At 43.5% G+C, this 23,807-nt stretch overlaps 1 protein-coding gene across 2 annotated transcripts in view; it reads left to right on the forward strand.

The window, feature by feature from the left end:
- SLX4IP (SLX4 interacting protein) overlaps positions 1–23,807 on the forward strand; it is a 157,296-nt gene that overhangs the window by 12,225 nt on the left and 121,264 nt on the right. Inside the window, exons 2-3 of one of the 2 annotated variants that reach the window (XM_088478087.1) lie at positions 261–299; positions 1,192–1,353. In XM_088478087.1, the coding sequence (XP_088334213.1) occupies positions 1,327–1,353 (27 nt within the window). In that variant the 5' untranslated portion in view covers positions 261–299; positions 1,192–1,326. The remainder of the gene's footprint in view (positions 1–260; positions 300–1,191; positions 1,354–23,807) is intronic. The other variant, XM_088478088.1, reaches the window with a different exon arrangement.

Below are 23,807 nucleotides of genomic sequence, written 5' to 3' on the forward strand. Positions count from 1 at the left end.
GGGGAATAAAGTTTTGCAGTGTTGTAAATGCAGCTTTAATATAGGGGATCATGCTGGTTACTGTTTTAATGGTTTTCTGACAGAAAAATATATACTTTGATGTGGCTTTGGGCTTCTGTGTATGCAGGGTATATGAGTACTAGTGCGATATGGATATAGACCTTCTGAAACTAACCTTAAAATCGCAATGTTTAATAAGCCAAAACCATTTTGTTGCTTTAAATTTGGCTACTAACTTGCTGAATTCTCGTCCGTTTCAGAATCCTGCACCCTCTTGCACTTGGCCCCATGTGTAAAACGTAAGTGTATGAATCGCTAGTGTGACCCTATGTACTAAAGACCTGATTCATTAAGGATCGCTATTGTGATCGCAGGTCTGCTGCGAAAATATGCTAATGAATGCTATTGCAATGCCACCACACTGCCAGCATAGAGACGCCCACTGCCTCCCAGTACCGCTATCTCACATCCGTAATACCTTGCAAACCTCCATACACATCGGTAACATAGAGTACCATCGGTCCCTCACGCAGAATTACAGCAGAACTGACCTTACTTGGAAATTGCTAACCTGGTTGCACGCAGTGAGTACACAAGCTGCGTATGCCATCGCAATGGCTAATTTATACACGTCCATGCAACGGCGTTCAAACGGTCAGGCCCGCCCTGCGTTTCTCCGACCACCCCTTGTCACCTCCCCCCAAAAGCCCACTGCCTGTCAATCACTCTGCGATGACTCTGTGTAACCTCCGTGATCGCAGTGGTGCCTACGTGCACAATCGGTTAACGGCGAGCGCTGTTGCAGTAGCGATCCTCAATGAATCGGGCACTAAGTCTTGGAGAGAGAGAGAAAGTGGATGGAGAGAAAGTACCAACCAATCAGCTCCTAGCTGTCATTTTTAAACACTGCCTGTAAAGGTACAGGAGCTGATTGGTTGGTACTGTATCTCCGTCCACTTTATCTCTCTTCAAGGCTTAGTACATTGACCCCTCAATGCCTGTCTTTTCTCTGGGGATTAAGCTGCAGAACTGCTGTTATTGTCAGCCTCAGAGGTCCATTCTCTGTGTCCTTTATTAAATGGAAACTCTACTGTAAGAAAGAAAACTGTTATGACCTGTATAATTCTAATATGTTTTGTAAATAGCTTGTGTACACACACGCTTGTAATACCTCTTTATTTTCCTATACAGCCTCCTGACAATGTACATGAGGATCCCGCAGGTGTCTGCCTGTCCCACCATGTTCTGCTGAGTAATAGAATGTGAGTTTCCCGGCTGCAGCTGATACTATCCGTGATTACAGGTCTCACGTCTGGACTGTGTGACATGATGTCTAACAAACTTGTGGTCAAGGTAAGAACAAGTTATTACCAGTCACTATGTTTAGGAAATCTTTGTCCATACTATCTGGTTCGTGGTATAGTTTATCCATTACTGATGTGTTTTTATTTTTTGAATGTAATTTATAAAGAAGCAACTACATTTCATTACAGTTCATCTAATAAATGTGAAGTGCAGTCCACTTGGCCATATAACTATAGATGTGCTGTACTGTTTCTTCAGCTAGTATAAATAACGCGCTGTATATGACTTTATGCTTATTACACTAGATGCTGTGTACAGATGGGCCCAGCTAGTTTGTTGCTCATGGCACGCCATTCCAGGCCTCTGTGTCACGCCATGGAACGTTACGTGATGGCTGTACTGTGGCGTGAAAGATAAGCCATGGCATGTAATACACTGCTTAACCTCTGGGTGGCGAGTGCTCCGCTGATTAAATTTGTACTACTGAATAGCACACTGTTATTAAAGTGGATGGCCCTGTAATGTGTACAATACAATGTCGACTGTATAGCGGAAATGCCAAGTGGTGGGATGTTGAGAGAAATATTTTGAGTCTAGGGTCACAGGAGTGCTTTGTGACTCGGTAGCGCAGATCGTCTTTTTTTGCGTCTTGTTTACCTTCAAATGCATCTTATTGGCACAAACAGCTTCTGCTGATTAAAATGATATGCAGCATGCCTATGTTCTGTGAGCGAGTGCTGGTGTATCTGCAAGCAAATCACTATGTTAAGGCCCCCATACACTGTGCGATTCAAAGTTGGTAAGACTGCCCTTGAAATTCTTCCCTTGAAATTTTTCATAAGATGTGGTCAAATGGTGTACGATTGATCATTACGATCATAGTATAAGATGCATTGGAGTGTATCACATTGTACTTAAAAGATCGTAGATCTCTCTGCAAAACCATCTGATCTGCGATCCAACTAGAGGACGGCAGGGACACGCACCGGGGTCGCAGAAGACACAAAAAAACATCTCTTTTCATAAGATTGGTCTGTACAACCTGTTGAAACTGTCCATATTGGGTAAAAAAATCTTACCGTGTATGGGCACCTTTAGTGTCAAGCTGGGTACACGCATAAAGATTTTCTGTCCAACAATCCAATTAGTTGATTGGTTGGAATGAAAATCTGGTAATGTGTGAGAGTAACTGATGATCAGCAATTTGCTCCTAAAATGCCAGAAAACAGATGAAAATGGTCGTCAGACAAGTTTGTTAAATGTTTGATTCAAACAATTTGTTCAGACAACAGTTTTTGTCCATTTTCCGGCAATTGGGAGCAAATTGCTGATTGTCATTTGCTTTCATACCTCACCAGATTTTCATTCCAACCAATCAACTAGTTGGATAGAAAATCTTTACGTGTGTATGCAGCTTCACAGTCGCTGATACGTGCAGATACACCCGCACTGGCTAACAGAACATAGGCATGCTGCATATAACTTTAATCAGCAGAAGCTGCTTGTGCTATCAGTTGTATTCGCTGTATGACTCAGACTCATTTGAAGGTAAAAAGTCGCATAAAAAGACGCGCTACAGAGTCACACGACTAGAAAGCCTGTTTAACGTGCAAGGAGGCCAGATGTATGAGGACCATCTGTATATATATTTGTATAAATAACAGAATTCACACACCACCAAGTGATTTATTTTTAATCCTGTAGTGAAGATTTAAAAACTAAAAAAAAAAAAAAAAAATCTCCCTTTCCATGACTCGAACCTGGCACACCCAAGGTGCGAGGTGCACACCTTAGCCACTAGCCCCTACACACCAGCCATGTTGAGAACTGCACCTGTCGTGTACGTGATGTGAAGTGTGCGAATTAAAACAGGCAATGTGTACAATGTCAATAGCAGGCAGTGTTACAGTCGCTGATACTGTAATGTAGCGTTTCGTGTGCAGATGTACCCGCACTTGCTCACAGAGCATAGGCATGCTGCATATCATTTTAATCAGCAGAAGCTGTTTGTGCTATCAATTTGCATCACTGTGTGATTCAGACGCATTTGAAGGTAAAAGTTGCATAAGACGCTTGCGCTACCGAGTCACGCTATATTGGTACAGTACGTGTAAACACATTCAACGCATCTCAGTAAAAGCTGTGCGTACCTGTGAGCCCTTGAGACTAAAATATTATTTATTCATTTTTTACTGTACTGTAATTATTTAATACTTTATTACACATTCTTCTATTGCCCTGATTCCTTGACCAAAATGCTATACTATAGTGTACCCAATTACAGCTTCTGTCAGCCCATCATCGGGTGGTGATGCAGAAAATGCATTGGAAATCTGACGCATGCGCTGTGTAGTTTAGGAAAAGTGACACCTGGTGGACAATAAGTTGTATTACACGATATGACTTTTTTTCCAGTGCTACGCTACGTTCCGACACAAAACATTCTGTGTGACTCAAGGCTACTGTGCGGCGCGAGATGCCTGTATGCGCTACATGGCTGTATGGAGCAACAAACTAGCTGGGCACATCGGTATGTCAGCTGTGATTCCCGCCGCTCTTCTCTGTTTTAAAAACTCTGCAGTATGTCTGTATCACAGGGCTCTGCTCATCTGTGCAGTGGTGCCCCTATATGCACATGACAATGCAGTTACAGTGTTAGTTACCTGCTGTGTCCTTGCTTTACATATCCTAGCCGCAAGCACCCAGAGTTATACTGTCTTGTCTAACATACTATCTGGCTTATTATTGTATAAGGATTATAGCCATAAACACTGATTTGTGATATTAAGGGTAATGTTTTGGGATTAAACACTTTAGGTGTTTTGAATGGTGATGTGTTTGCTGTAATACATTAGTGAGTGAAACAAATTGTGTTTTGTGCTGTTCAACCCTTTGCAGAAGGCGTATTCATGGGCCCTCCAGCTGCTGTGGAACTACACATCCCAGCATGCCCTACCACAGTTTTAGCATGCCTCAATAGCAATACTGTGGCAGGGCTTGATGGGATGTGTAGTTCCACAGCAGCTGGCAGGCCGCATGTTGAATACCCCTGCTATAGAGCCTTTGTTCTCAACCTGCCGTATGTGTACCTCAAATAGATTCATGGGGCACTCAATACAACTCATAACATTCCATTATTGGCAAAGAATAAAACCAAGATGAAACCAATGACAAAGAGTAATTTGAAAACCTTTAGGTGCATAAGGCGTGGCTTGGAATAAATGTATTAATATTCGGGGCAGTATTTAGTTAACATTTACACTTCAAAAAAGAAAATAACGGTTTACACTTAATGATATTCTTTTATTCTAAATACTCCTTGGCTGCCCTTATAATGGGTTATGTCCCTTCTAGATGTAGCGACAGGTAGTATAAAAAACACCCCCAGTGATGTTATATAAGGGGGTTTCACCCCTTCCTCAGTGTCTGTGACTGTAAAAATATAAAGATCAGAAACAACATGGGCCAGAAAATCAGGGATACTACAGAGTATTTTGATGGAAAGGAATTATCGGCGAGTACTATCTGTTATTTTCAAAAGTCCATGATTCGGGAAGGCGATGAGAACAAATCGCTACATGTGCTGCATAATCAGGGGTCAATTCAATCAGATGTGAGGGGGGCAAGTTGCCTTTGCAAGGGCGTGGAAACACAACGGTACAACAGCAGCTGAAGTCGCAGCCGGATCTCGCCCTTGTGGGGCTGCAAACAAAAATCATCAGTACTGTAAGTGCCTCATATAGCCACACTTACTCGCAGATCCCAGTAAGTTACATGTCATTGAATCGACCCCTATGTGTTTCCCTTCTTCCTTACATATCACACAATAAACTGTATCAGGTATTCTGTGGACAAACTTTCATTATTGAGTTATTTATATGGCACATACATATTATGCCGCTCTTTACAGACTATTTTTGTCCATTCACATCAGTCCCTGACCCACTGGAGCTTACACTTTATATTCCCTACCACATGCACACACAGACACACTAGGGGTACGTTTTGTTGTGAGACGATATATTTGGCTGGTGATACCAGTATATTATTGGAGTGTGGGAGGAAACCGGAGTACCTGGAGGAAACCCATGCAAGCATGGGTAAGAATATACAAACTCCACACAGTTAAGGCCAGGGTGGGAATCGAACCCAAGACCTCAGTGCTGTAAGGCAGTAATGCTGACCATTACACCAATCATGCTGCCCAACTTGAATAAAAACTCCCTATCCCATCTCAGTCGTGTTTTTGCCCTATGTCTGCGTCTTGTGATCCTTGCTGTCTGATGGGTGTTAGAAGGGGCTGATCCTGACAATAGTCATTGTGGTGTTCTGGTGTTGACTTTCAATCTTGATCTTGAAGACTCAAAAATGTTGTCTCGTGGCAGAAGACCAATGTCTGTTGTATTGTCTTCCAGAGTTCTAGCTTCTTGCATCTCTCAACTGCTGATGTCAGGAGGGTAATCCTTCAGGCAGTGATGTAAAGAAGATAAGTGTATCATTGCATCTATTTTATTTTTTAAATGGAAATTTTGCCTTCATCTGGATTATTAGTCAAACCATAATTAGACTGAGTGTCTACTGTCCACACATGTAGCCAAAGGGCCCTTCTAGCATTTATTGAAGATGCTGCCATACTGGCTGAGAAAGCAATGGTACCTAAGGAAGCTTTACACAGGACCTGCGTTACTCTTTGCACAACGCCTATACTGTACATTGCTGCAGCTCCTGTCTGCTAATTGTATCTTCTACATCTGTTTACAGTGCACGACCCCATTCTCTAAGAGCAGTGGCGTAGGCATCTTTCGACATGAGGGGGAGCCAATATGGAAAAATAGGCTCCCCAGTTGTTTCCCACGTGCCCCTCATAAAGCCTGTTAGAATCACCACATTTTGTGGCCCCCTAATCTGTATGTCCAATATAGTGCCCCCCCATTTGTACTATATATCCTGTATTGTCCCTTCTCTCCCACCTCTTTGATCTGTATTATGTTCTATATCACCACCGTAAAACAAATGTTCCCTTCCTCTTCCCTCCCCTCATCTGTACAGTATGGCCTGTAGTGTACACCCATTTCTGTGTTCTATGCCATCACCCAGTCCTGCCTGCCTACGCTCCACAGATACCTACAGTGCTGACACGGATGGCTCTTCCAGTGTCTGACCAGTAGCAATGCAATGTCATTACATCACGTCCGTTAAGCTGCTGGGTACTCGTGATCCGGGCGCTACAGGGACCAGCATAGGTGCTGATCAGGAGCTACATTTCAGCTTGGGGAGCGGTCGCTCCCACTGCATTCCCGCCGGTTACGCCACTGTCTGAGACCACTGGACAATGAATCTATGGCAGTAATGGGCGTTAAAGCAGTCCCTAGCAATATATATACATTTCTAAATTAATTTAAAATTTTTCGATTCATCGAGTCTTTAATAGGATCCCCCATTCTTGAGTAGGAGTGCCATAGTATTAGACATACTAGCTATAGCTGCATCCCCTTTAGTTACCGTTGTTCATGTTTGTATGTCTCCATCATTAAATGGAAACACACGTTCCAGGTAATAAGTATTAGAACGACATTTCTCCAACTGCATCTGCACTTTTAAATTTAATTCTGTAGTGTATGCAGATTTTCTAACTAGGTTCTTCAAACAGGGATCTTTGTTCAATTTCCCCCAGATTACAAAGGAGACATTTCCATCAGTGTCTGCAAGATCCCCTTCTGAATAATAATGTCTGTTATTCGCCTCAACCTGTGCTATTGGCCTAGGTCTTTTAACCCCTTGTTTGGGTATTTATTCTTCTCTAGTAACACAAGCTAGGTTCATACAAGCAAGGAGCTCTTTAAATTGTTCTTGAGGCTTGTTTAAGGCCTGGGGGTACATTTGGAGTATATATTCTCATCATGCTTCGCGTACTCTATGGGAAGGTTGTCCTGCGCTACGGAACTCTTATGGTGCCTTACAAATTCTAGATAATAATAATCTTCCTTACTGGAGGGCCTGTAACAATGCTGCAGAAAATAACCTACTACTATCTAAGTGGTCCGGAAAATGCATAAAGCATTTCCCTAATTTAAGGTTCGACTCGAGCGGGTAGGTTCTTCCAGATGTTTGGGCCCCTGTTCCAGCTGTGAATACTCTATTACAATTCCCGTTCCTCCTTTAGCTCCAGCTACACCTGTCCTCTGTGTCTACATGACGTTATGCATCCGGGTAATTAGCCCGTCTTCTCTTCAGCGTCATTGTAGTGGTTTGACCCCAAGACTTTGAGAGAAGGGAAATCCACTACTTTCTGCAGGAAATCAAAAACATTACCTGCCTGTTTAGTTTAGTGATCGTAAAAGACACTGGTGGAAAGTGGGAACCACCTTGTTTACCATCATAGGGGCGTTTTTTAAACAACCTGCCTCTACATATCTAGAAGGGAAGCTTCAGTAACCTCAGCTTTGGTTATGGAGTGGGAGAAAAATTATTTCCTCCACACAGCTGGTATTCACCATTGGAGCCACAATCCGGACACCGCCCTCCTTATACAGCTTGGCGCGAGCCAGGAGACCCGCTGAGCAGGTTGGCTAACATTTGTACAATAAAACCACCGGTGAACAGCTGATCATAAAATGCCGCTACAAGTGATTACATGTGTCTGAGCACGATTGCCCCCTTTTCCAATAAGTCTTTACTGGTTAACCATTTAATTAACCGTAACTTTTTTGAAATTTTTGCACATCGGTGCACGGATACACCCATTAGAGCATTTAAGAACATCACCGACCATGGAGTGAATTTTTATTTTTGAGCTTTTTTTTTCCTTTTATTCTATTGTTTGAAACATATCAATTGTCTTAATATATGAAAGAAATCTATCGATTTATATAAGATCACTGGGTATTTGCAACAATTTACATCTATCTGTTTACACCTACACTACAATTTTGTATCTTTTAGACCTCTATTTTATTTGATTTGCTCAATGTGATTTTGAGTTATTGTGACTCAATTTGAATGTGATTTATCCCAAATATGTTCTTATTTTAATTAGAACTTAGAGATAATTTTGTAATAAACAGTTTTGAATCCTCTTGCGCTCCCTTTTTGTTGTAATTCTGGTTTTCCTGATTTAGGGGTTAGTCATCCCTTACGGAGAGCTGCACTTGGATTCTACCTTGTAACTTACTTAAAACCACAGCGCCCTATACTACATATTTTCTTGGTATCATTCTATAAATGTGGCAGCTAGGGCCCAGAGCTGATCTAAGCCACAGCCATCTCCAGCTGCTGCCTGAATGCATTGTGATGTCACAGTACAGGTCACAGCCCTATATAAAGGATGCCCAGCTACTGGCAGCCATTTTGTGGTGACATCTTGTGCTACATTGATCCTCTCTGAGTAGTTCCTGCTTTATTTAAGTGAGTTTGGATAACGACTACAGATATGGACTTTAGATTACATCTTTCAATAAGATCCTAGACAGCAACCGCTTCAGAAAAATAAACTGAGTAACATCTTCAGGTAAGGAATATATAACAAATTTTGGGCTAACACTCTTACCCCTTCAGACACCTCCCTCCATTTTATCTGCAGTTTTTAATTTAGAAACCATGTATGAAGCTAATTATTCATCTCATATGATGCTGCATGACTTAAGATGAATGTACTGTTGTCAAATCCTCCGATGATCCAACTCCAGACCAGACTGTTTACAATCCTGCTGGAGACTTGAATGCAGATTCAACACCCATTATATGCCTGCACAGCTGTCCAATTTTGCAGCAGATCTCAGATCTGCAAACTATCTGCTGAAAGGATTGTGTCACATTCTTCCAATCTTTGGCAGACCAGCTTCCACTCACAACCAAGGGCGTAGGTATAGCAGGTGCAGGGAGTGCAGCTGTTACGAGGCCCGGGATTCCCCTGGGGCCCGGACCTCTCCCTGCACCAAGTTACACTGCCATCTCCTAAGCCCAGGCTTTTTCTTTTCTCACCAGAGTGCTGCTGCAGAGCATCTGCCATCACTGACTCGGCTGGCTCTACCTCCGTATCTCCTCACTGACTGATTTGTTAGTGAATCAAAGCTTTCTTATATACCACGTTCCATCCTATACAATTAGGATTAGAGAGACTATGGCCCTCATTCAGAGCCGTACGCTCTGAGCAGAGCGCACGCTCTGAATGAGGGCCGGGCTCCATTTTCATGGAGCGTCCTCCTGGACGCTCGTATAGCTGTGGGTCACCACCCACAGGCTATACGAGCGTGCATTTTGATGGCCGCGATGGTCGTGACCATCGCGACCATCGAAATTGCGAGCCGGAGCCTGCGGTTGAGGTTTTCAACCGCAAACTCCGGAGTGATTTTGGCTCTATCAGAGCCAAAATCACTCCCACTGACATCACTAGTGATGTCAGTGGGCCGGCTTCTGACGGGAGGCGTTCCCGTGGGAACGCCCCCGTCAGGGAGGCACGCCCCCGGCACGCCCACCAAAGGGGGCGTGCTGTCAATCAACATTGACAGCACGCCCCCTTTGATCGGACACAACGAGCGAAGGAAAGTCCTTCGCTCGTCGTGTCTGGCGCATGCGCACGACGGAGCTCCCTCCGTCGTGCGCATGCTCAGTGCAGACCATCGACCCACTTGCGAGCGGACAGCCGCTCGCGAGTGGGTCTGAATCAGGCCCTATATCATTTTTAAAAATATATAATTTTTCATGGAGTATTGAAGAGGGAAAAAACCTTCAGACCCTTCTTTAGATAGAGCAGAAATTTAGAACCATGGTGCTTCTCTGTCTTTTGTCACTCCCAGGACATTAAAAGCCACAGCCTTGGAGACTGAACATTTTTGCTTTTCTCGTTTTTAATATTTTAATTTTGAAGTTTAAACTATTCTTTAACAACAGATAAACCCAATTTTAAGTTTGCATTTACGAAAGCAATAGTAACATTGATCAGGGTTGCATAATATCCATAAATATATGCTCTAATAATGAACCTTTTGCATAAAACTCATAAGTGTTGCATGTGTAGGCAGCTTAAAGGCTGACTCAACTATATTCTAACTTTAATTATAGTATTTCCCATAACTTAACTAATTATTCTTGTAGCCTTCTCTAATTTTTATGTCACTATAAGGCCGGGTACACAACAACGATATGTTCCTGGCCGATCCGCTGTATTTAGCAGCATGGCATTGTGCACAAAGTCTTTTGATTGACCAGGCAGTACGGCCAACCAGAAGATATCGTGAACGACCAGCGGGAGAGTGTAATTGCCGCTACACCCTGAACGATCTCCGCGATTTGTCGTTCCAATCTGCCTGGTAACGACAAATCGTGAAGACCTCATTCTAGTGTGTACCTGCCCTTAGATACCAGTAACATATAATCAGACACTTCAGTACTGCTCATATAAGACACCCCCTGCTATCGCTGTATCTGCGCGGAATCGGTATGAAATACCGCTGGCCGATTTTCCCGGCAGTGGCTGGCCGACCACAGCAGAATTCCCGGCAGCGGAAGCCCGACAGCGCTGGAAATCCCGATCGTCGATAGGTAAGTATGTTCTAACCTAACCCCCTAACCCTCCTTAGGGGTGCCTAACCCTAACCTCCCCCCCAAGTGCCTAACCTTAATCCCCCCCTCTAAGTTCTAACCTTAACCCCCCCCTTCCCCGCTGCCTAAACCAAAGTACCCCAGGGGGTGCCTAACCCTAACCCTCCCAGGGGGGGTGCCTAACCCTAAGTCCTTCCCAGGTGCCCTAAACCTAACCCTCCCCCCCTCACAGCTGTCCGCTCGCGGCGCCTGGCATCCCTTCGATCGGGATGCCGGGCGCAAGTCTCCCGGTGTCGGGGAAATGTTAGGCGTCTACATCTAGACGCCCGGCATTTCACCCTCGCCGGGATATGACAGTCGGGAAGCCGACTGCCGGTATTAAAGCAGCTGGCTGCCGGTATTAAAGCAGCCGGCTGCCGGTATTAAAGCAGCCGGCTGCCGGTATTAAAGCAGCCGGCTGCCGGTATTAAAGCAGCCGGCTGCCGGTATTAAAGCAGCCGGCTTCCAGATTGTATACCATCTGCGCACATTTCTCTTCATGCTAGCAGGCTGAGTCACTTTAAGTTAAGTGAATGAGGCAGTTTGGGTTTGGCTCTGCCAGTGGAATCTGCACATCAGGGGACGAACTTCCCTTGATGAAGGTGGTGCTGGGTTATTGGGCAGGTTGTCCAATCAGAAAGAAGATTGCTTAAACCAGTGGTCCCAAACTATGTCCTCAAGGCACTCTAACAGCCAAGGTTTTAATGATATCCAAATTTAGTACATATACTAGTCCAGGCATGGGGGGAGGACGGATTCTGTGTATTGAATGCGATTTGTGGTCCAGAAATATGGTAGTCACATCGAATATTTACTGCCTAATCCACATTATCAAACATTGCAAGTGAGTTTGAGGCAGTGAGAGCAATTCCTCTGGTACCTTAGTTCTGTTTATTTTTCAGTTCTTACAAAGAGGAAATATAAAAATTTAGATTTGCAATTTCATTTTAGTTTTCTATTGATCTGTTTTACCTTGTACAGCGCCATTCTTACCCCTAGTGGCAGATTTTAAAACTTTTTTTTTTTCACAAAATCTTTCTCCCTGTCCCTTAAATGGTATACTACTAGTTACTACATTTTGTGGCATTTTACCTATTAATTACAGCTACAGATAGCTCTGAATAGGCCATATTGGAATTTTGTTGCCTTTTTTAGGTATAATATATTAAATAGGTTGTTTGGGTTCTGTCCTATATGTAACTGTTTTGATATATGTTTGCTGTAATAAAAAGTGTATAGCTCTTTCCACTCCTGAAACCTTCAGTGGGCAACTGGTATCAAGACCAAAGCTTGTGGCCAACACCATATTAATTTTGTTGAAACTCATTATGTCGTCAGCATGATGTACTGTAGTGGTGGGGGCTGGACATAGACAGGGGACAGGTACAGGTGGTCTACCCTAGCATGTTTTCTACAGTTAGGATAAGGGGGACTTTAGCGTCTACTTCACACATTTGTACCTTAAAAACCAGGTGAAGTTTTCCTTTAAATTGTGTAAAATTGCAGCATAATGCTGACATGCCTGAATTCTACCAAGTGTCAACGTCTAATATACGAGGTCTGTCTAAAAAGTTTGGTGATTGGTCTGATATATCTGTATGCAATGCTTACAACAAGGTCGCTCATGCGCGCTGACATGCATGGACCTGTCTGGACCTGCCCCCAGTCGGGGGTTTGGCCGAGTCCGCCACCTCACTGCTATTGCATTCATTTCATCAGAGTGTCCCGAGCAGTGTGCGTCGAACAGCAATGGAGCTTGTCTTCCACCGATTCCTTACCACTGCAAAAGCGTGCAAACCAATCGTACACACATTTTCTAGTCACAGCATCCTGCCCGTACACTTTCATCAACGTTTTGTGCATCTCCGTCGCCGATTTACCCAAAGTGAAGCAGAACTTAATGTTGTGTGGTTGCTCCATTGCTGTTCGACCCACACTGCTCGGGACACTCTGTTGAAATGAATGCAATAGCAGTGCGGTGGCGGCCTCGGGCAAAACCCAACTGGGGGCAGGTCCAGACATGTCCATGCATGTCAGCGTGCATGAGTGACCTTGTTGCAAGCATTGCATACAGATTTATCAGAACATTCACCGAACTTATTAGACAGACCTCGTATATATGTATAGCATTATTTTAAGTACCTTTTTTTTTTTTTTTCATTTAAACAAAAGAACAAAACAGTTTGTTACTTAGAAAAAAAAATATATAGGTCTTCATTTTAAGAATGGGACGTATTGAAATAAATATGTATATAAAATAAAACTGAAACGCCAAGCATTTATGAATGTGCATGCTGAATGCAAATGATCCACTAGATGGCAGGATTCCTCCACAGTACAGCAAGTTCCCGTTCCCTAGCATTTAAGAGACCTTGGACTCTGGAATGAAAATAGCTGACACAATAGAAACTGCTGCATTCCTTTATTAGATGAAGCCTAATAGGTTATGGTGAGCTACAAAACGTGTTGACAAGCCTTCCTCTGCATGTAATACAGCATGAGCTCTGTGAAGAAAAGAAGGTTTTAATCTATTTTTTTTTCCAGCTATTTAGAGCTAATATTCCCACAGTGAACCAGAGAATTGAGGTTGTACCCTGATAGATAAAAGTATAAATGACAGGCTTATTTACGTGTTTGATGCAAAACTATTTGCACTCAATATTTGTTATAGGTCCAGTCGTTGGAGATTTCTACAGCTGCATCTTGCTCTTACCCTAGCACATCATAAAGGATGACGTTACAGGACTAGCACCTATGCACTTTACACATGCTTTGTATAGAGGTAGATAACCTTTGGCTTTCTAACTGGTAAGCAGACTCAGTCTGACCTTTTGATTGCCACCCTCATAGCATTTACAAGGTTGCCACTGCCATAAATACTAGAGCGGTCAGCACCCACACACTGTAAATGTTTGTGAGCCAGGGTTGCAGGTGGGCACTAGGATCTCCAGAGATGCCATGTGTTATTTCGAGTCACTAATGCTGTAGGAAACCCTGGGGATGTGATTGTTGGGACTTGCAGCGAGACACTCTGGGTCTAGTAAGACTTAGGTCATCTCTTCCGCAGTGTCCCTAATGTGACAGCATGTATGTAGTGTGTACATACCCTTAAAGCCAGTTATCCTCTGGTGTTGAAGGGCTGCATTTGATTCATGTCTTTAACCAAGTACAGTGCATACAAATGAATGTAAAAATACATTGCATTCTATGGGGTCAATTCAATTAGGGGTGAGTAGTGGGTGGCGCTCATAGTGTGCCATGGCACTGCCAGCAACAGCACGCTAAATTGCGCTGGTTTCATGCCTAATTGGCCCCTAAATCGCGTGTTTTAGTTTGTGACCCCTTAGTGGTGTGTATTCGCAATCTATTTGCTATTGGGGATGTAGTAATTTTGTAGACTATTAGGATGCCGGCAGGCGAAATCCCAGCGTCTGAATCCTAACCTGCTGCCACAACACCAGCGCCGGAATCCCAACATCGGGTGAGATGCCGATTCCTGATCGTAAGTATAGCGCCTCAGGTTAGCTGTTAGCCGCGTGGGAGAATTTAGGTTTAGGCATCACGGGGGGGAATTAGGGTTAGGCTGCGGGGTTGGGAGGTTAGGGTTAGGCATCAGTGGGGGTGGGTTAGGCACCACGGGGGGAGTTAGGGTTTGGCGCCACCAGGAGGGGGGAGGTTAGGGATAGGGATAGGCACTAACCAGGAGCGTTAGGGTGCAGGATCCCAGCAATTTTTAGCATAGGGCCTGTAGTCTCTGGGGCAGTTGTTTTATATACTGTTGCCCTTAAAGGCTCCAACCATAGGGTCTAGTGACATTTTGTATTTTAAGGGAAGAAGATAATATGGCGTTTGTAGTGACTACTATTGATTATCAAAGCGCTACAGTTCGCTGGCAAAATAATTAATTGTCCCACCGCTCTAATCTGTTAAAGTGATCGTAAGTAGTTTCCCAGAGTGACTGCAATGTTTTGTGTTTGACTTCCCAGTCACGCCCCTTCTACACCAGCCAATCACAAGGGACCAGTGCCCGAAACTGCTAGCAATGTCTGCCAGAAATACAGCCATCGATGGTGGAAATACAGAATTTTCAGCAATCGATGGTTGCTGTTGGCCCAATTTGGTTTTTCTACACTGAACTGCAGTGCAGAGCTACTAGGCTGTCAGCCAGTAGCCCAGCGCCACCACTGGCCCTGAGTCCGGCAGCTGAAACAGTTCAGTGTGACTGTGACAGTCGGTGTCTGACCGATATGTGCCTGCTGGGATTGGCGGGCTGGCCTGCATCCATGACTTTACGCTGGCTGAGCTCAGCTGTCAGCAGTCCAGCCCTGCACCCGGCTCACTCATAGACTCAGCAAGCATCAGCGGCCGCCAGCCGCACATGTGCAGAAGGACTTTTGCCCACTGACTTCTGCCCATGCACGAAACTCTGATGGCAGGAGCCAGAGATGGTATGCCATTACATAGTTTAATACCATCGATGGGGTGTCCATGTTTTCCATCGATGGTAACCATCGATTGATAACACACCGATGGCCATCCCTAGCCATTGGCAATGCGCGGCCAGGCTACCACTGCGTGCGCATAGAGGAGATGGGACGGACCTGTGTCGCACACATGAAATAGAGGGATGGAAACAGGGTTAGGGAATTTTTAGGAATCCCTAACTACTCACTTTGACTTCTGCGTAGCAGAACATACTGTGTATCTGTCCTCTCTTGTGTCTGTTTTCAGTAACCTGTTTTTAGTTTCATCTAGCACTGTATTGAACGCATGCTGATTCAGGAAATCTAATTTTTCCATGTGTGTGCATGTACAGTAAATGCTGGAAAGTTGAATGACCTGTAAAAGAGGATGTCCACTGGTGAAGAATAATTGCTGCAACTCGATCTTGTGTCTGGGAAATGCTGAAGGTGGTGAGGAGATGGGACATTTCTGTGTCACCACAGACGGAAGCTGTGGTTGGATATCCACATTAGTTTGAGTAGTTACTACTGGACTACAGTAGTTATCCTGCTTTAAAAGCTACAGCATTTATGTGATAAAGAATTGTTATTAATTATTATTTATATGGCACCACCAGGGTTCCGCAGCACCTTACAAAGTACATAGAAAACAGTGACTTACAGTACAAAACATTGCAGGACAAGAACACTGTTTATAAACTTTGCTGCAACAGCGGTTATAATATTCAAGCATAATGGCGACAAGTGCTATTGTATGGAATAGATAGTATAAGTAAGGGAAGGAAAAGCACATGAGGGAAGAGGGCCCTGCTTGTGAGAGCTTACATTCTAAAGGGGAGGGGCAGACAGGTGGGTGACACAGATGGGGTAGTCAGTGAGGAAGGATCATGGAGCAGTGCGTTAGGATGAGAGCTGGAAGGTTTTGATGAAAAAGTGGGTCTTAAGAGCCCATTTGAAGTTTTGTAGAGTGATGGAGAGTCTGATAGGGGTAGGGAGCACCACGGGCAAAATCCTGGATGCAGAGTGGAAGAAAGTAATCACATGGCAGGAAATTCGGCATTCATTTGTGGCGCAAAGTGGGAGGGCGAGAGTGTGAAGGGAGATGAGGACAGATATGTAGGAGAGAATTCCATGAGGGCTTTGTAAGTGAGTGTGAGAAGCTTGAATTGGATCAGAAGGGGACGGGGAGCCAGTGTAAGGCTTGTAGGAGAGGGGAGGCAGTTGTAGTACGTTTTGAAGAGGAAGATGAGCCAGGCAGTAGCATTGAGGACAGATTAGAGTGAAGAGAGGTAGGAGTCAGGGAGGCCAGAGAGTAGAAGGTTACAGTAGTCCAATCTGGAGATGACCAGCGAGTGGAAGAGGATCTTAAGGGTCCCATACATCAGGTGGCCGATTCCCTGATCTAACTGGAAACTCCTAGGAGGAGTGAGAAAATAAATCTAACAGCGCGCTGAATTAAATACCTCCAGGACCAACTCCACTCCCGCTGAATTGAATCGCCCCATATTAATGCTGAAAAGATGCAGGGTGTATAAAGATTGTAATCTATATTTTTACCCCTGTGCGTTTATACCTCTCATACAAGTTCAGGTGACTACTAATATCCATAGTCATTAAAATTAGGGAATTTATTAATCAGAAAAAGAACGACATGTTCATAGAGCTATTATGTAGATCAGTGGTTCTCAACCCTAAACCCTCACATTTCCCCAACAGGTCGTGTTTTGTGGATTTCTGTCTGTGGAAGCAGGTGGGGTAATTACTGACCCAGTAAAATAGGTAACCTCACTTTGTGCACGATTAAAGATATCCACAGAGCATGTTCTATTGGTGGCACTTGGGGACTGGAGTTGAGAACCTTGTGGATTATACTCTGGATCTTTCTAAAACAGTGGTTCTCAAACTCTGTCCTCAGGACCCTACACAGGTCACGTTTTCCAGGTCACCTAGCAGGTGCACAGGTGTATTCATTACTCACTGACACATTTTAAAAGATCCACAGGTGGAGCCAATTTATTTCACTTGTGATTCTGTGAGAAGACCTGGAAAACATGAACTGTTTGTGGTCCTGAGGACCAAGTTTGAGAACCTGTGTTCTAAAGTGTAGCTTACGACCCCGTGGTCAGTGAGGGTTTTTCTTTCAGCCACAACTGCCTGTTTGCAGTCACCGCCAAAGATTATATGCACACCATGAAATTAATCTTCCACCCCTACCCAATAATATCAGCTACAACGGGAATTACAGAAACGGTGTGTAATGTTCGTTCTATCTCTGTCAGGGGGAAGCAGGGGACCTATCAGCCTAAAGAGCACTGTAGTGCGCGTTGAAAAAAGGGGACTGGTCACACTAAGAGGGCTGGGCCTTGTGGCGTGCCCCATTTTCATCACTGTAGGATTCGTGCCCAGCACTCTTGGAGATGCTGGGCTACTCCCAAGCTCTCCCCGTAGTGTGAGTAGATGCAATCAATCCCCCTCCCTCCTCTTTCCCGGAAGACGCTGCAGCCCACCCCGGGTGGGGACAGCACCTAGTAGACAGCGGGGTACCTCTATAAAAAAGTGCATTTTAGCATTTTAAAATAGGGCAGGGCGGGCTCCCTGCTGAAACAGCCTAGCGGGTACGTTAATTGTGAATATATTCTATGATAATCAATTGGGCCGTGCACCCCAGACTATAAAGATACCAGCCAGACCACCGTAGGAGAAAGTATTCCTAATGGAGGCACTCATGAGGTAGACCAAGCTCAAATCTGTATTTTCTCCACTCGCAAACAAAGCAAAATATAAAAATACATTGGTAACTAGGAGAGTCCTTCCACGAGCCAGACTTGTGATTTTACCAGTCATTAATGTTAAATAATGCAAAATAATATCCGTTATGTTTTCACAATGACTATGCATTTTTCCATGTACTTTTACTTCTCCATTTTGGTAATATATTTTTAGTTGTCTGAGGAAGAGACAATACATTCTCACGTACCGCATAATGACTAACTAGTATAGTTTTTGGAATACTACAGAATAAAATGAATTAATAGCATTTCTGGAAATTATCACTTTCCTCCATACATGATATGTGTTCCTAAAGAGGAACTGGGCCTGGGCCTATGTTGTAATAGAGGGTCGGGATGTTACATTTTAGATGGATGGTAGAGTTGAGTTTCTATTAGATCACTACCTTAGTTAGTCTGACCCACTGCGAAGTGATTGTGAAGTAATTCTATATAACTTAGACCAAAAATAGAATGACAAAAATAGAAGGCCAATTGTCAGTGATCGACTTATATTTTTATTTCATGCAAGTTTAATATGTAATGTGCCAAAATGGAAGAGGTTTTAGGTTAAGATTAAAAATATTGTTGGTGTACAGTGGTTTTTCTTTTTCTTTATGAACTCTACTTTTGTTTTTAGTTTATCAATCGAAAATGTTTTTAAAAATAAGGGTGTTTTTGTAATTGGAGGGGAAAAAAAGTTGTGTTTGCCAAGCACGTGCTTTCACGGTGGAACTTTTTCACTGAAAATGAGAAGGATCGATATAGTGGGGGTTAGAAGGTTTAGTACACAGGGTGATACAGGGGGAAGGAGTATGGAGGGATGTTTTTCCCTCTGCTGCCAGGGAGTTTAGTCCTCCCTCAGCCCCACCAAGGCCCCTCTCTATTTCCTTCTCATCAGGTTCCACAGTGTCCAGGCCCCATGAGAGACAGAGGGACTCCTCGGGTAGAAAGTGGAGGAGTTATCTTTACAATAGGAAGAAGCGGTGACCTTGGGATCTGGAGACGCTGGCCACAACCATGTTCCTGGTGGAAAACTGAGAGGTCCCAGTTGTCCACGGGGACTAAGATGTTACAGGGAGAGAAAGAAGAGACTGGAGCAGGAGAGAAAAAGGGGTTGGTGCTTTCGCCTCTGTTGCCTATCGTGATATTTTGTTTTTATATGTGAGAAATAATGATGGCTGTAGCTGTCTCCCACTATTAGGTCTTGAAGTGCTCTCCCCACCAATACACAGGTTCGGCTTATTCAACCCTACTGGGGTCAGCGGCACCACCGCTCTAATCCTGGTGGCCATTTTGTGAGAGTTTATATACCTTGTGTGTGATGGGCTGGCAGCAGAAGACCCCCATCTTTGCCTGATTGTGGTGGTGAGCAGATAACCTGCTGTGTGGCGCCGTTCTTTCTCCACCATAACATTCTCTTCTCCCAATGTCTTCTTACAGACCTATTGCCAGGCTTTATCTATATTTTATTTATTTATTATATATAAGAGGTTATGTTTTTATCTGCTCTCAGAAATATAGACAGACATCAGACGAGTCTAAAGCATATTTGCCAACTTACTGGCTGGGGGGCAGCCAGGTCGACTCAGTGCAGTGGTGGGTGTCGTGGCAAAGTGGGCGGGTTGGTGGATGTGATGACGCAATTGCGTCATCTTGGCCCTGCCTTTGCTACACAATGCCGTCATTACTGGCATTGTGGGGCGGAGCCAGGATGATGCGATTCCATACTTAACTTTAGACCATACTTACCTACTCTCCCGGAATTGGGTGGTGCTGCCAGTTGCCCAGAAGAGTCAGGCAGTCTCCTAGAGCCCAGAAAAAAAGAGAGATTTGCCCCCCAGCACACTGCAGCAAAAACAATACTTAAATCCTACATGATAATAGCGATTCAGAGGTATTAGTTACATACATTTGCAAATATATGAATAAGCACCAGGCCAATCGTCAAGGCTCCTCTATACTGGCGTCCCTAGCATTAAGGGGTTCACGTCCGAGAAGCAAGGCACCCCAAAAAAATTTCTAACCAAGGGCAAGTCTCCTAGAGCCAGCTGCACCATCTGAGTTTCAGGAGCCTGTTCTGGGAGAGTAGTATGCTTCAAAATTAAGTATAGCTATTATTTGAAACAACTGCGTTACTATGATCATTGGCCCTGATTCAGACCCGCTTTTTTTTTTTTTGGGGGGTCCGGCCTCCTGGCCATTCGCTAAGCTGTGGGTGACCACCCACAGCTTTTGCGAGCGGCCAGGTTATGGCCGCGATTATCGCGACCAACGGGCTTGCGACAAGACCCTTGTGGTAGGGTCTCGTTTGGCCAGCCACCCCCCCCCCCAGACCCGCCTACAAAACGGGCGAGCTGTCAATCAACATCAACAGCCGCCCCGTTTTGCTGCGAGCCCCACTCAGTGCGTGCGCACTGCCCGACCATCGACCTGAATCAGGCTCATTGTCCTATGCCGGGTCAGACCTGGGTTTGAATAAGTGAAAGGTTCTGCATAAGTGGTACTGAATACTGTAACATTGTGCATTTTGTTCTTTTTCATCACTGTTCTATCTCCGTATGTTTCTGAGGTTTCAACACCGTTGAAAGAGTACAATCATCTGTAAAAGGCTCGGAAACTACATATGAAATGTGTTTGTGTTTACTAGTGTTAATAAAACACCTCTCAAATTCTAGAAAGTATATATCCTACTGTACATACCAAAAGTAATATAGAAATTATATATTTAATGAGTATCAAGAATAAATGACAGTGCAAACTGTTGGGATGCAGAGCCCACCTCGACCGCAGGACATTCATAGAAACATTTGTGTAAGTTTAACTTTCAGAGCATTGTTTATTAAGAGCAGAAAGTTTACAGTAAACTGATTTGCTAACAAAAAGACCCAAGGGACATTGCAGAGAAAAACGCTGTAGACCCTTGGGTAATAGCTTAAATATAATACACTTCTTTATATTGTTTCATGGTTTAGTGACTGTTTGTGTACAGTACTGTATTTGTGAGCTGGGTTTTATAGAAAGTTGAACTTGAGCTTGCGTTCACTAATGTAATCCGTTTGTAGCTAATAAAAAAAATATCAGTCCATTGTTAAAACTTGGTGAAAAATAGAAAATGTTTGGCTAGTACATCTGTACTGCACTAAGTGAGTCAAATGTAGACATACATAAAGGGCTGTCACCCCACGCGGTTTCTATGAAATCATGTAGTCTGATATTCACTATCAAATATTTAAAACAAAACACAATTTAAAATAATGTTATGGATCACTGGCTCATTTATGGTATAGAAGATAGTAAAAGTTGGACAATGTCTACTCTAGATACACACCGGATGTTAGACATGCAATAGGGTGATAGGGACAAAAGGTTGACACAGTAAAGGTCAACACACTTTTTTTCTCTAACCCTAATCTTAACCCCAACCCTCCCTCCTGGTGCTAAACCCTAACTGTCTGGGTAGATGCCTGACCCTAACCGTCCCTTCTAGTGCCTAACCATCGGAGTAAGTGCCTAACTCTAACAAAAAATGTCGACCATTTGTGTGTTGAACATTTGTGTGTCGACATTTTGACCCTGCCAACCATTTGTACCTGTCAACCTTTACTGTGTCAACATTTGACCCCTGTCGACCCATTTTCTGTCTGACATCTGGTGTCTATCTAGACTGTCATCCTTTTTACTGTCTGTCTATAGTTCGGATACCCACTGGCGCAGGGTCATAACCAGCAATTGTATAGGGTATTTTATTCATTATATATAATTTCGAGATTGTTCGCATATGCTGGAATAAAATGATGAAAAAACAATGCTTAAGACGCTTTTGGTGATACACATATTCCACATGCTTTTCCTGCCTTGTCATTTAACCATTAGAATCCATTGTACTGAGAACGCGTTTGAATGTATCAGAATTGGGTTGTAACTCATTATAAAATTTGTGATGCCTGCGTTGGCACCACTGACACTTAATTATCCTCTTTTAGATGGACTTCTCATGCATATGTTTTTTAAATGTAAGTTTTTCCACAAAGAGATTTTTTTTTTCTTTTCTTTTTTTAAATAGAATGTAAGTACTTTTTTTAAGTATGCATCTGATTTTTCTGTTAAATTTATGATCTCCTTTTCAAAATCTCTCTGGAGGGGGCGTTCAGTGTGGCTTGCCAGACACACACGCATGCTCACTGCTCTCTGAAGTGCATGTGAAGGCAGAGGGGGAGAACTAATTGCGAATGAGCACAGAAAGGTAGACTACATGCAAGTGCTAACACTAAAACAAATTAATTGCCCTTTATTTGTTTTTCACATGTGTATAGTATAGGTAGCATTGGATGGCTAATTGTAGTCAGTTTGCCCATTAACTATATTTGTATCTAACTTGGTCACATGTCATGGGTAAGTTGGACAGTCCCTGTCTGATCCCCAGTAGGCCCTTTTTACGTTATGGGTATAACCATATACTGAGAGATATGGTCATTGGATGAGATAATCTACAGTCCTAACCGATCCGTTCTAGACCGATCAAACTTTAATGTCTAGAACAATTGCTTTTAAAGACATCTCGCATCGCTCTTTACGAACTTCAGAATTGGCAGAAACATTTGGTTCATATTTTGGGGGCTGTTAGTCTCTTCCAGTGAGTGACCAAATGGACTCAATCAAGACCACATCTTCAGAAATTAATACCCTAATGCAGAGGTTCCCAAACTTCGCCATTACAGTCCAGGTTTGAGCACAGGTGACTTTATCAGCACCTCAGTCAATTTGATTTATCCATCTGGGCTCAAGCATGGGATAGCCTTAAAACCTGAACTGTAATGGCGGAGTTTGGGAACGTCTGCCCTAATGTCTCCGCTATCAGCTCTAACTGGTCTCCACACTTGTATCTATTCTCATTTGTTTTGTAATAACGATATCTTCATGATATTAATGATAATGCAACCTCTACCTGAGGTACCTTAGCTTAAAGTCTATAAGTCCATTTACATAATCAGTGTTGAGGCTCAGGGAGTGCATGCATTCTATCATACACAATTCTATTCCAAAACTTGTTCAGGAGCACCTTGAATCAGACAATGCTGGTATGTTGGCATGTAGTCAGCCTCTCGGCGCAGACATTGCCGGCGGACAGAATCCTGGCCCCGTAATCCCGACACCAGTCAGAATCCCAGCTCCAGAATCCCGACGGTTAGGTTTAGGGTTAGGAGCGCCAGGATCGCGTATCCAACCCAGTAAATTAACTGAAGAACTCCTTTACATGGCAACATCATTGTATTTCAGGGACATCTTGTTCCTTTGAATTCATTACAGAAAAAGTGGACTTCACAGATGGACACAAGTGAGTGAATAACAGTCTGGCATTGCCTTATTTTGGACCATTCTCCTATCTAGCATAATATTTAGTCGAAAGATCCACTTAAGCAGGTAAGAATATTTTCTAACCAAGTGACACGGCCGCCACATAAAGGAATTCAACTTGGCGATTTATCTGAACTAATATTCTGCAATCATCCATAATGGCAAGTGCTTATTGGGGCCGGGGAAATTTATAAAAAATGCCGTTAATGCATCTAATTGCCACATTATTAAATCTAAGGTAATGTTGGATTATCAGAACGACAAGGTGGGACTAAACCCGCATAAAATAATCTAATGGCTGGGAGAAACGCTTCTGCTATAAAGTACTGATCTA

The sequence above is a fragment of the Taudactylus pleione genome, unplaced genomic scaffold (assembly GCF_031769625.1).
Source record: "Taudactylus pleione unplaced genomic scaffold, aTauple2 ptg000206l, whole genome shotgun sequence".
Lineage (NCBI taxonomy): Eukaryota > Metazoa > Chordata > Amphibia > Anura > Myobatrachidae > Taudactylus > Taudactylus pleione.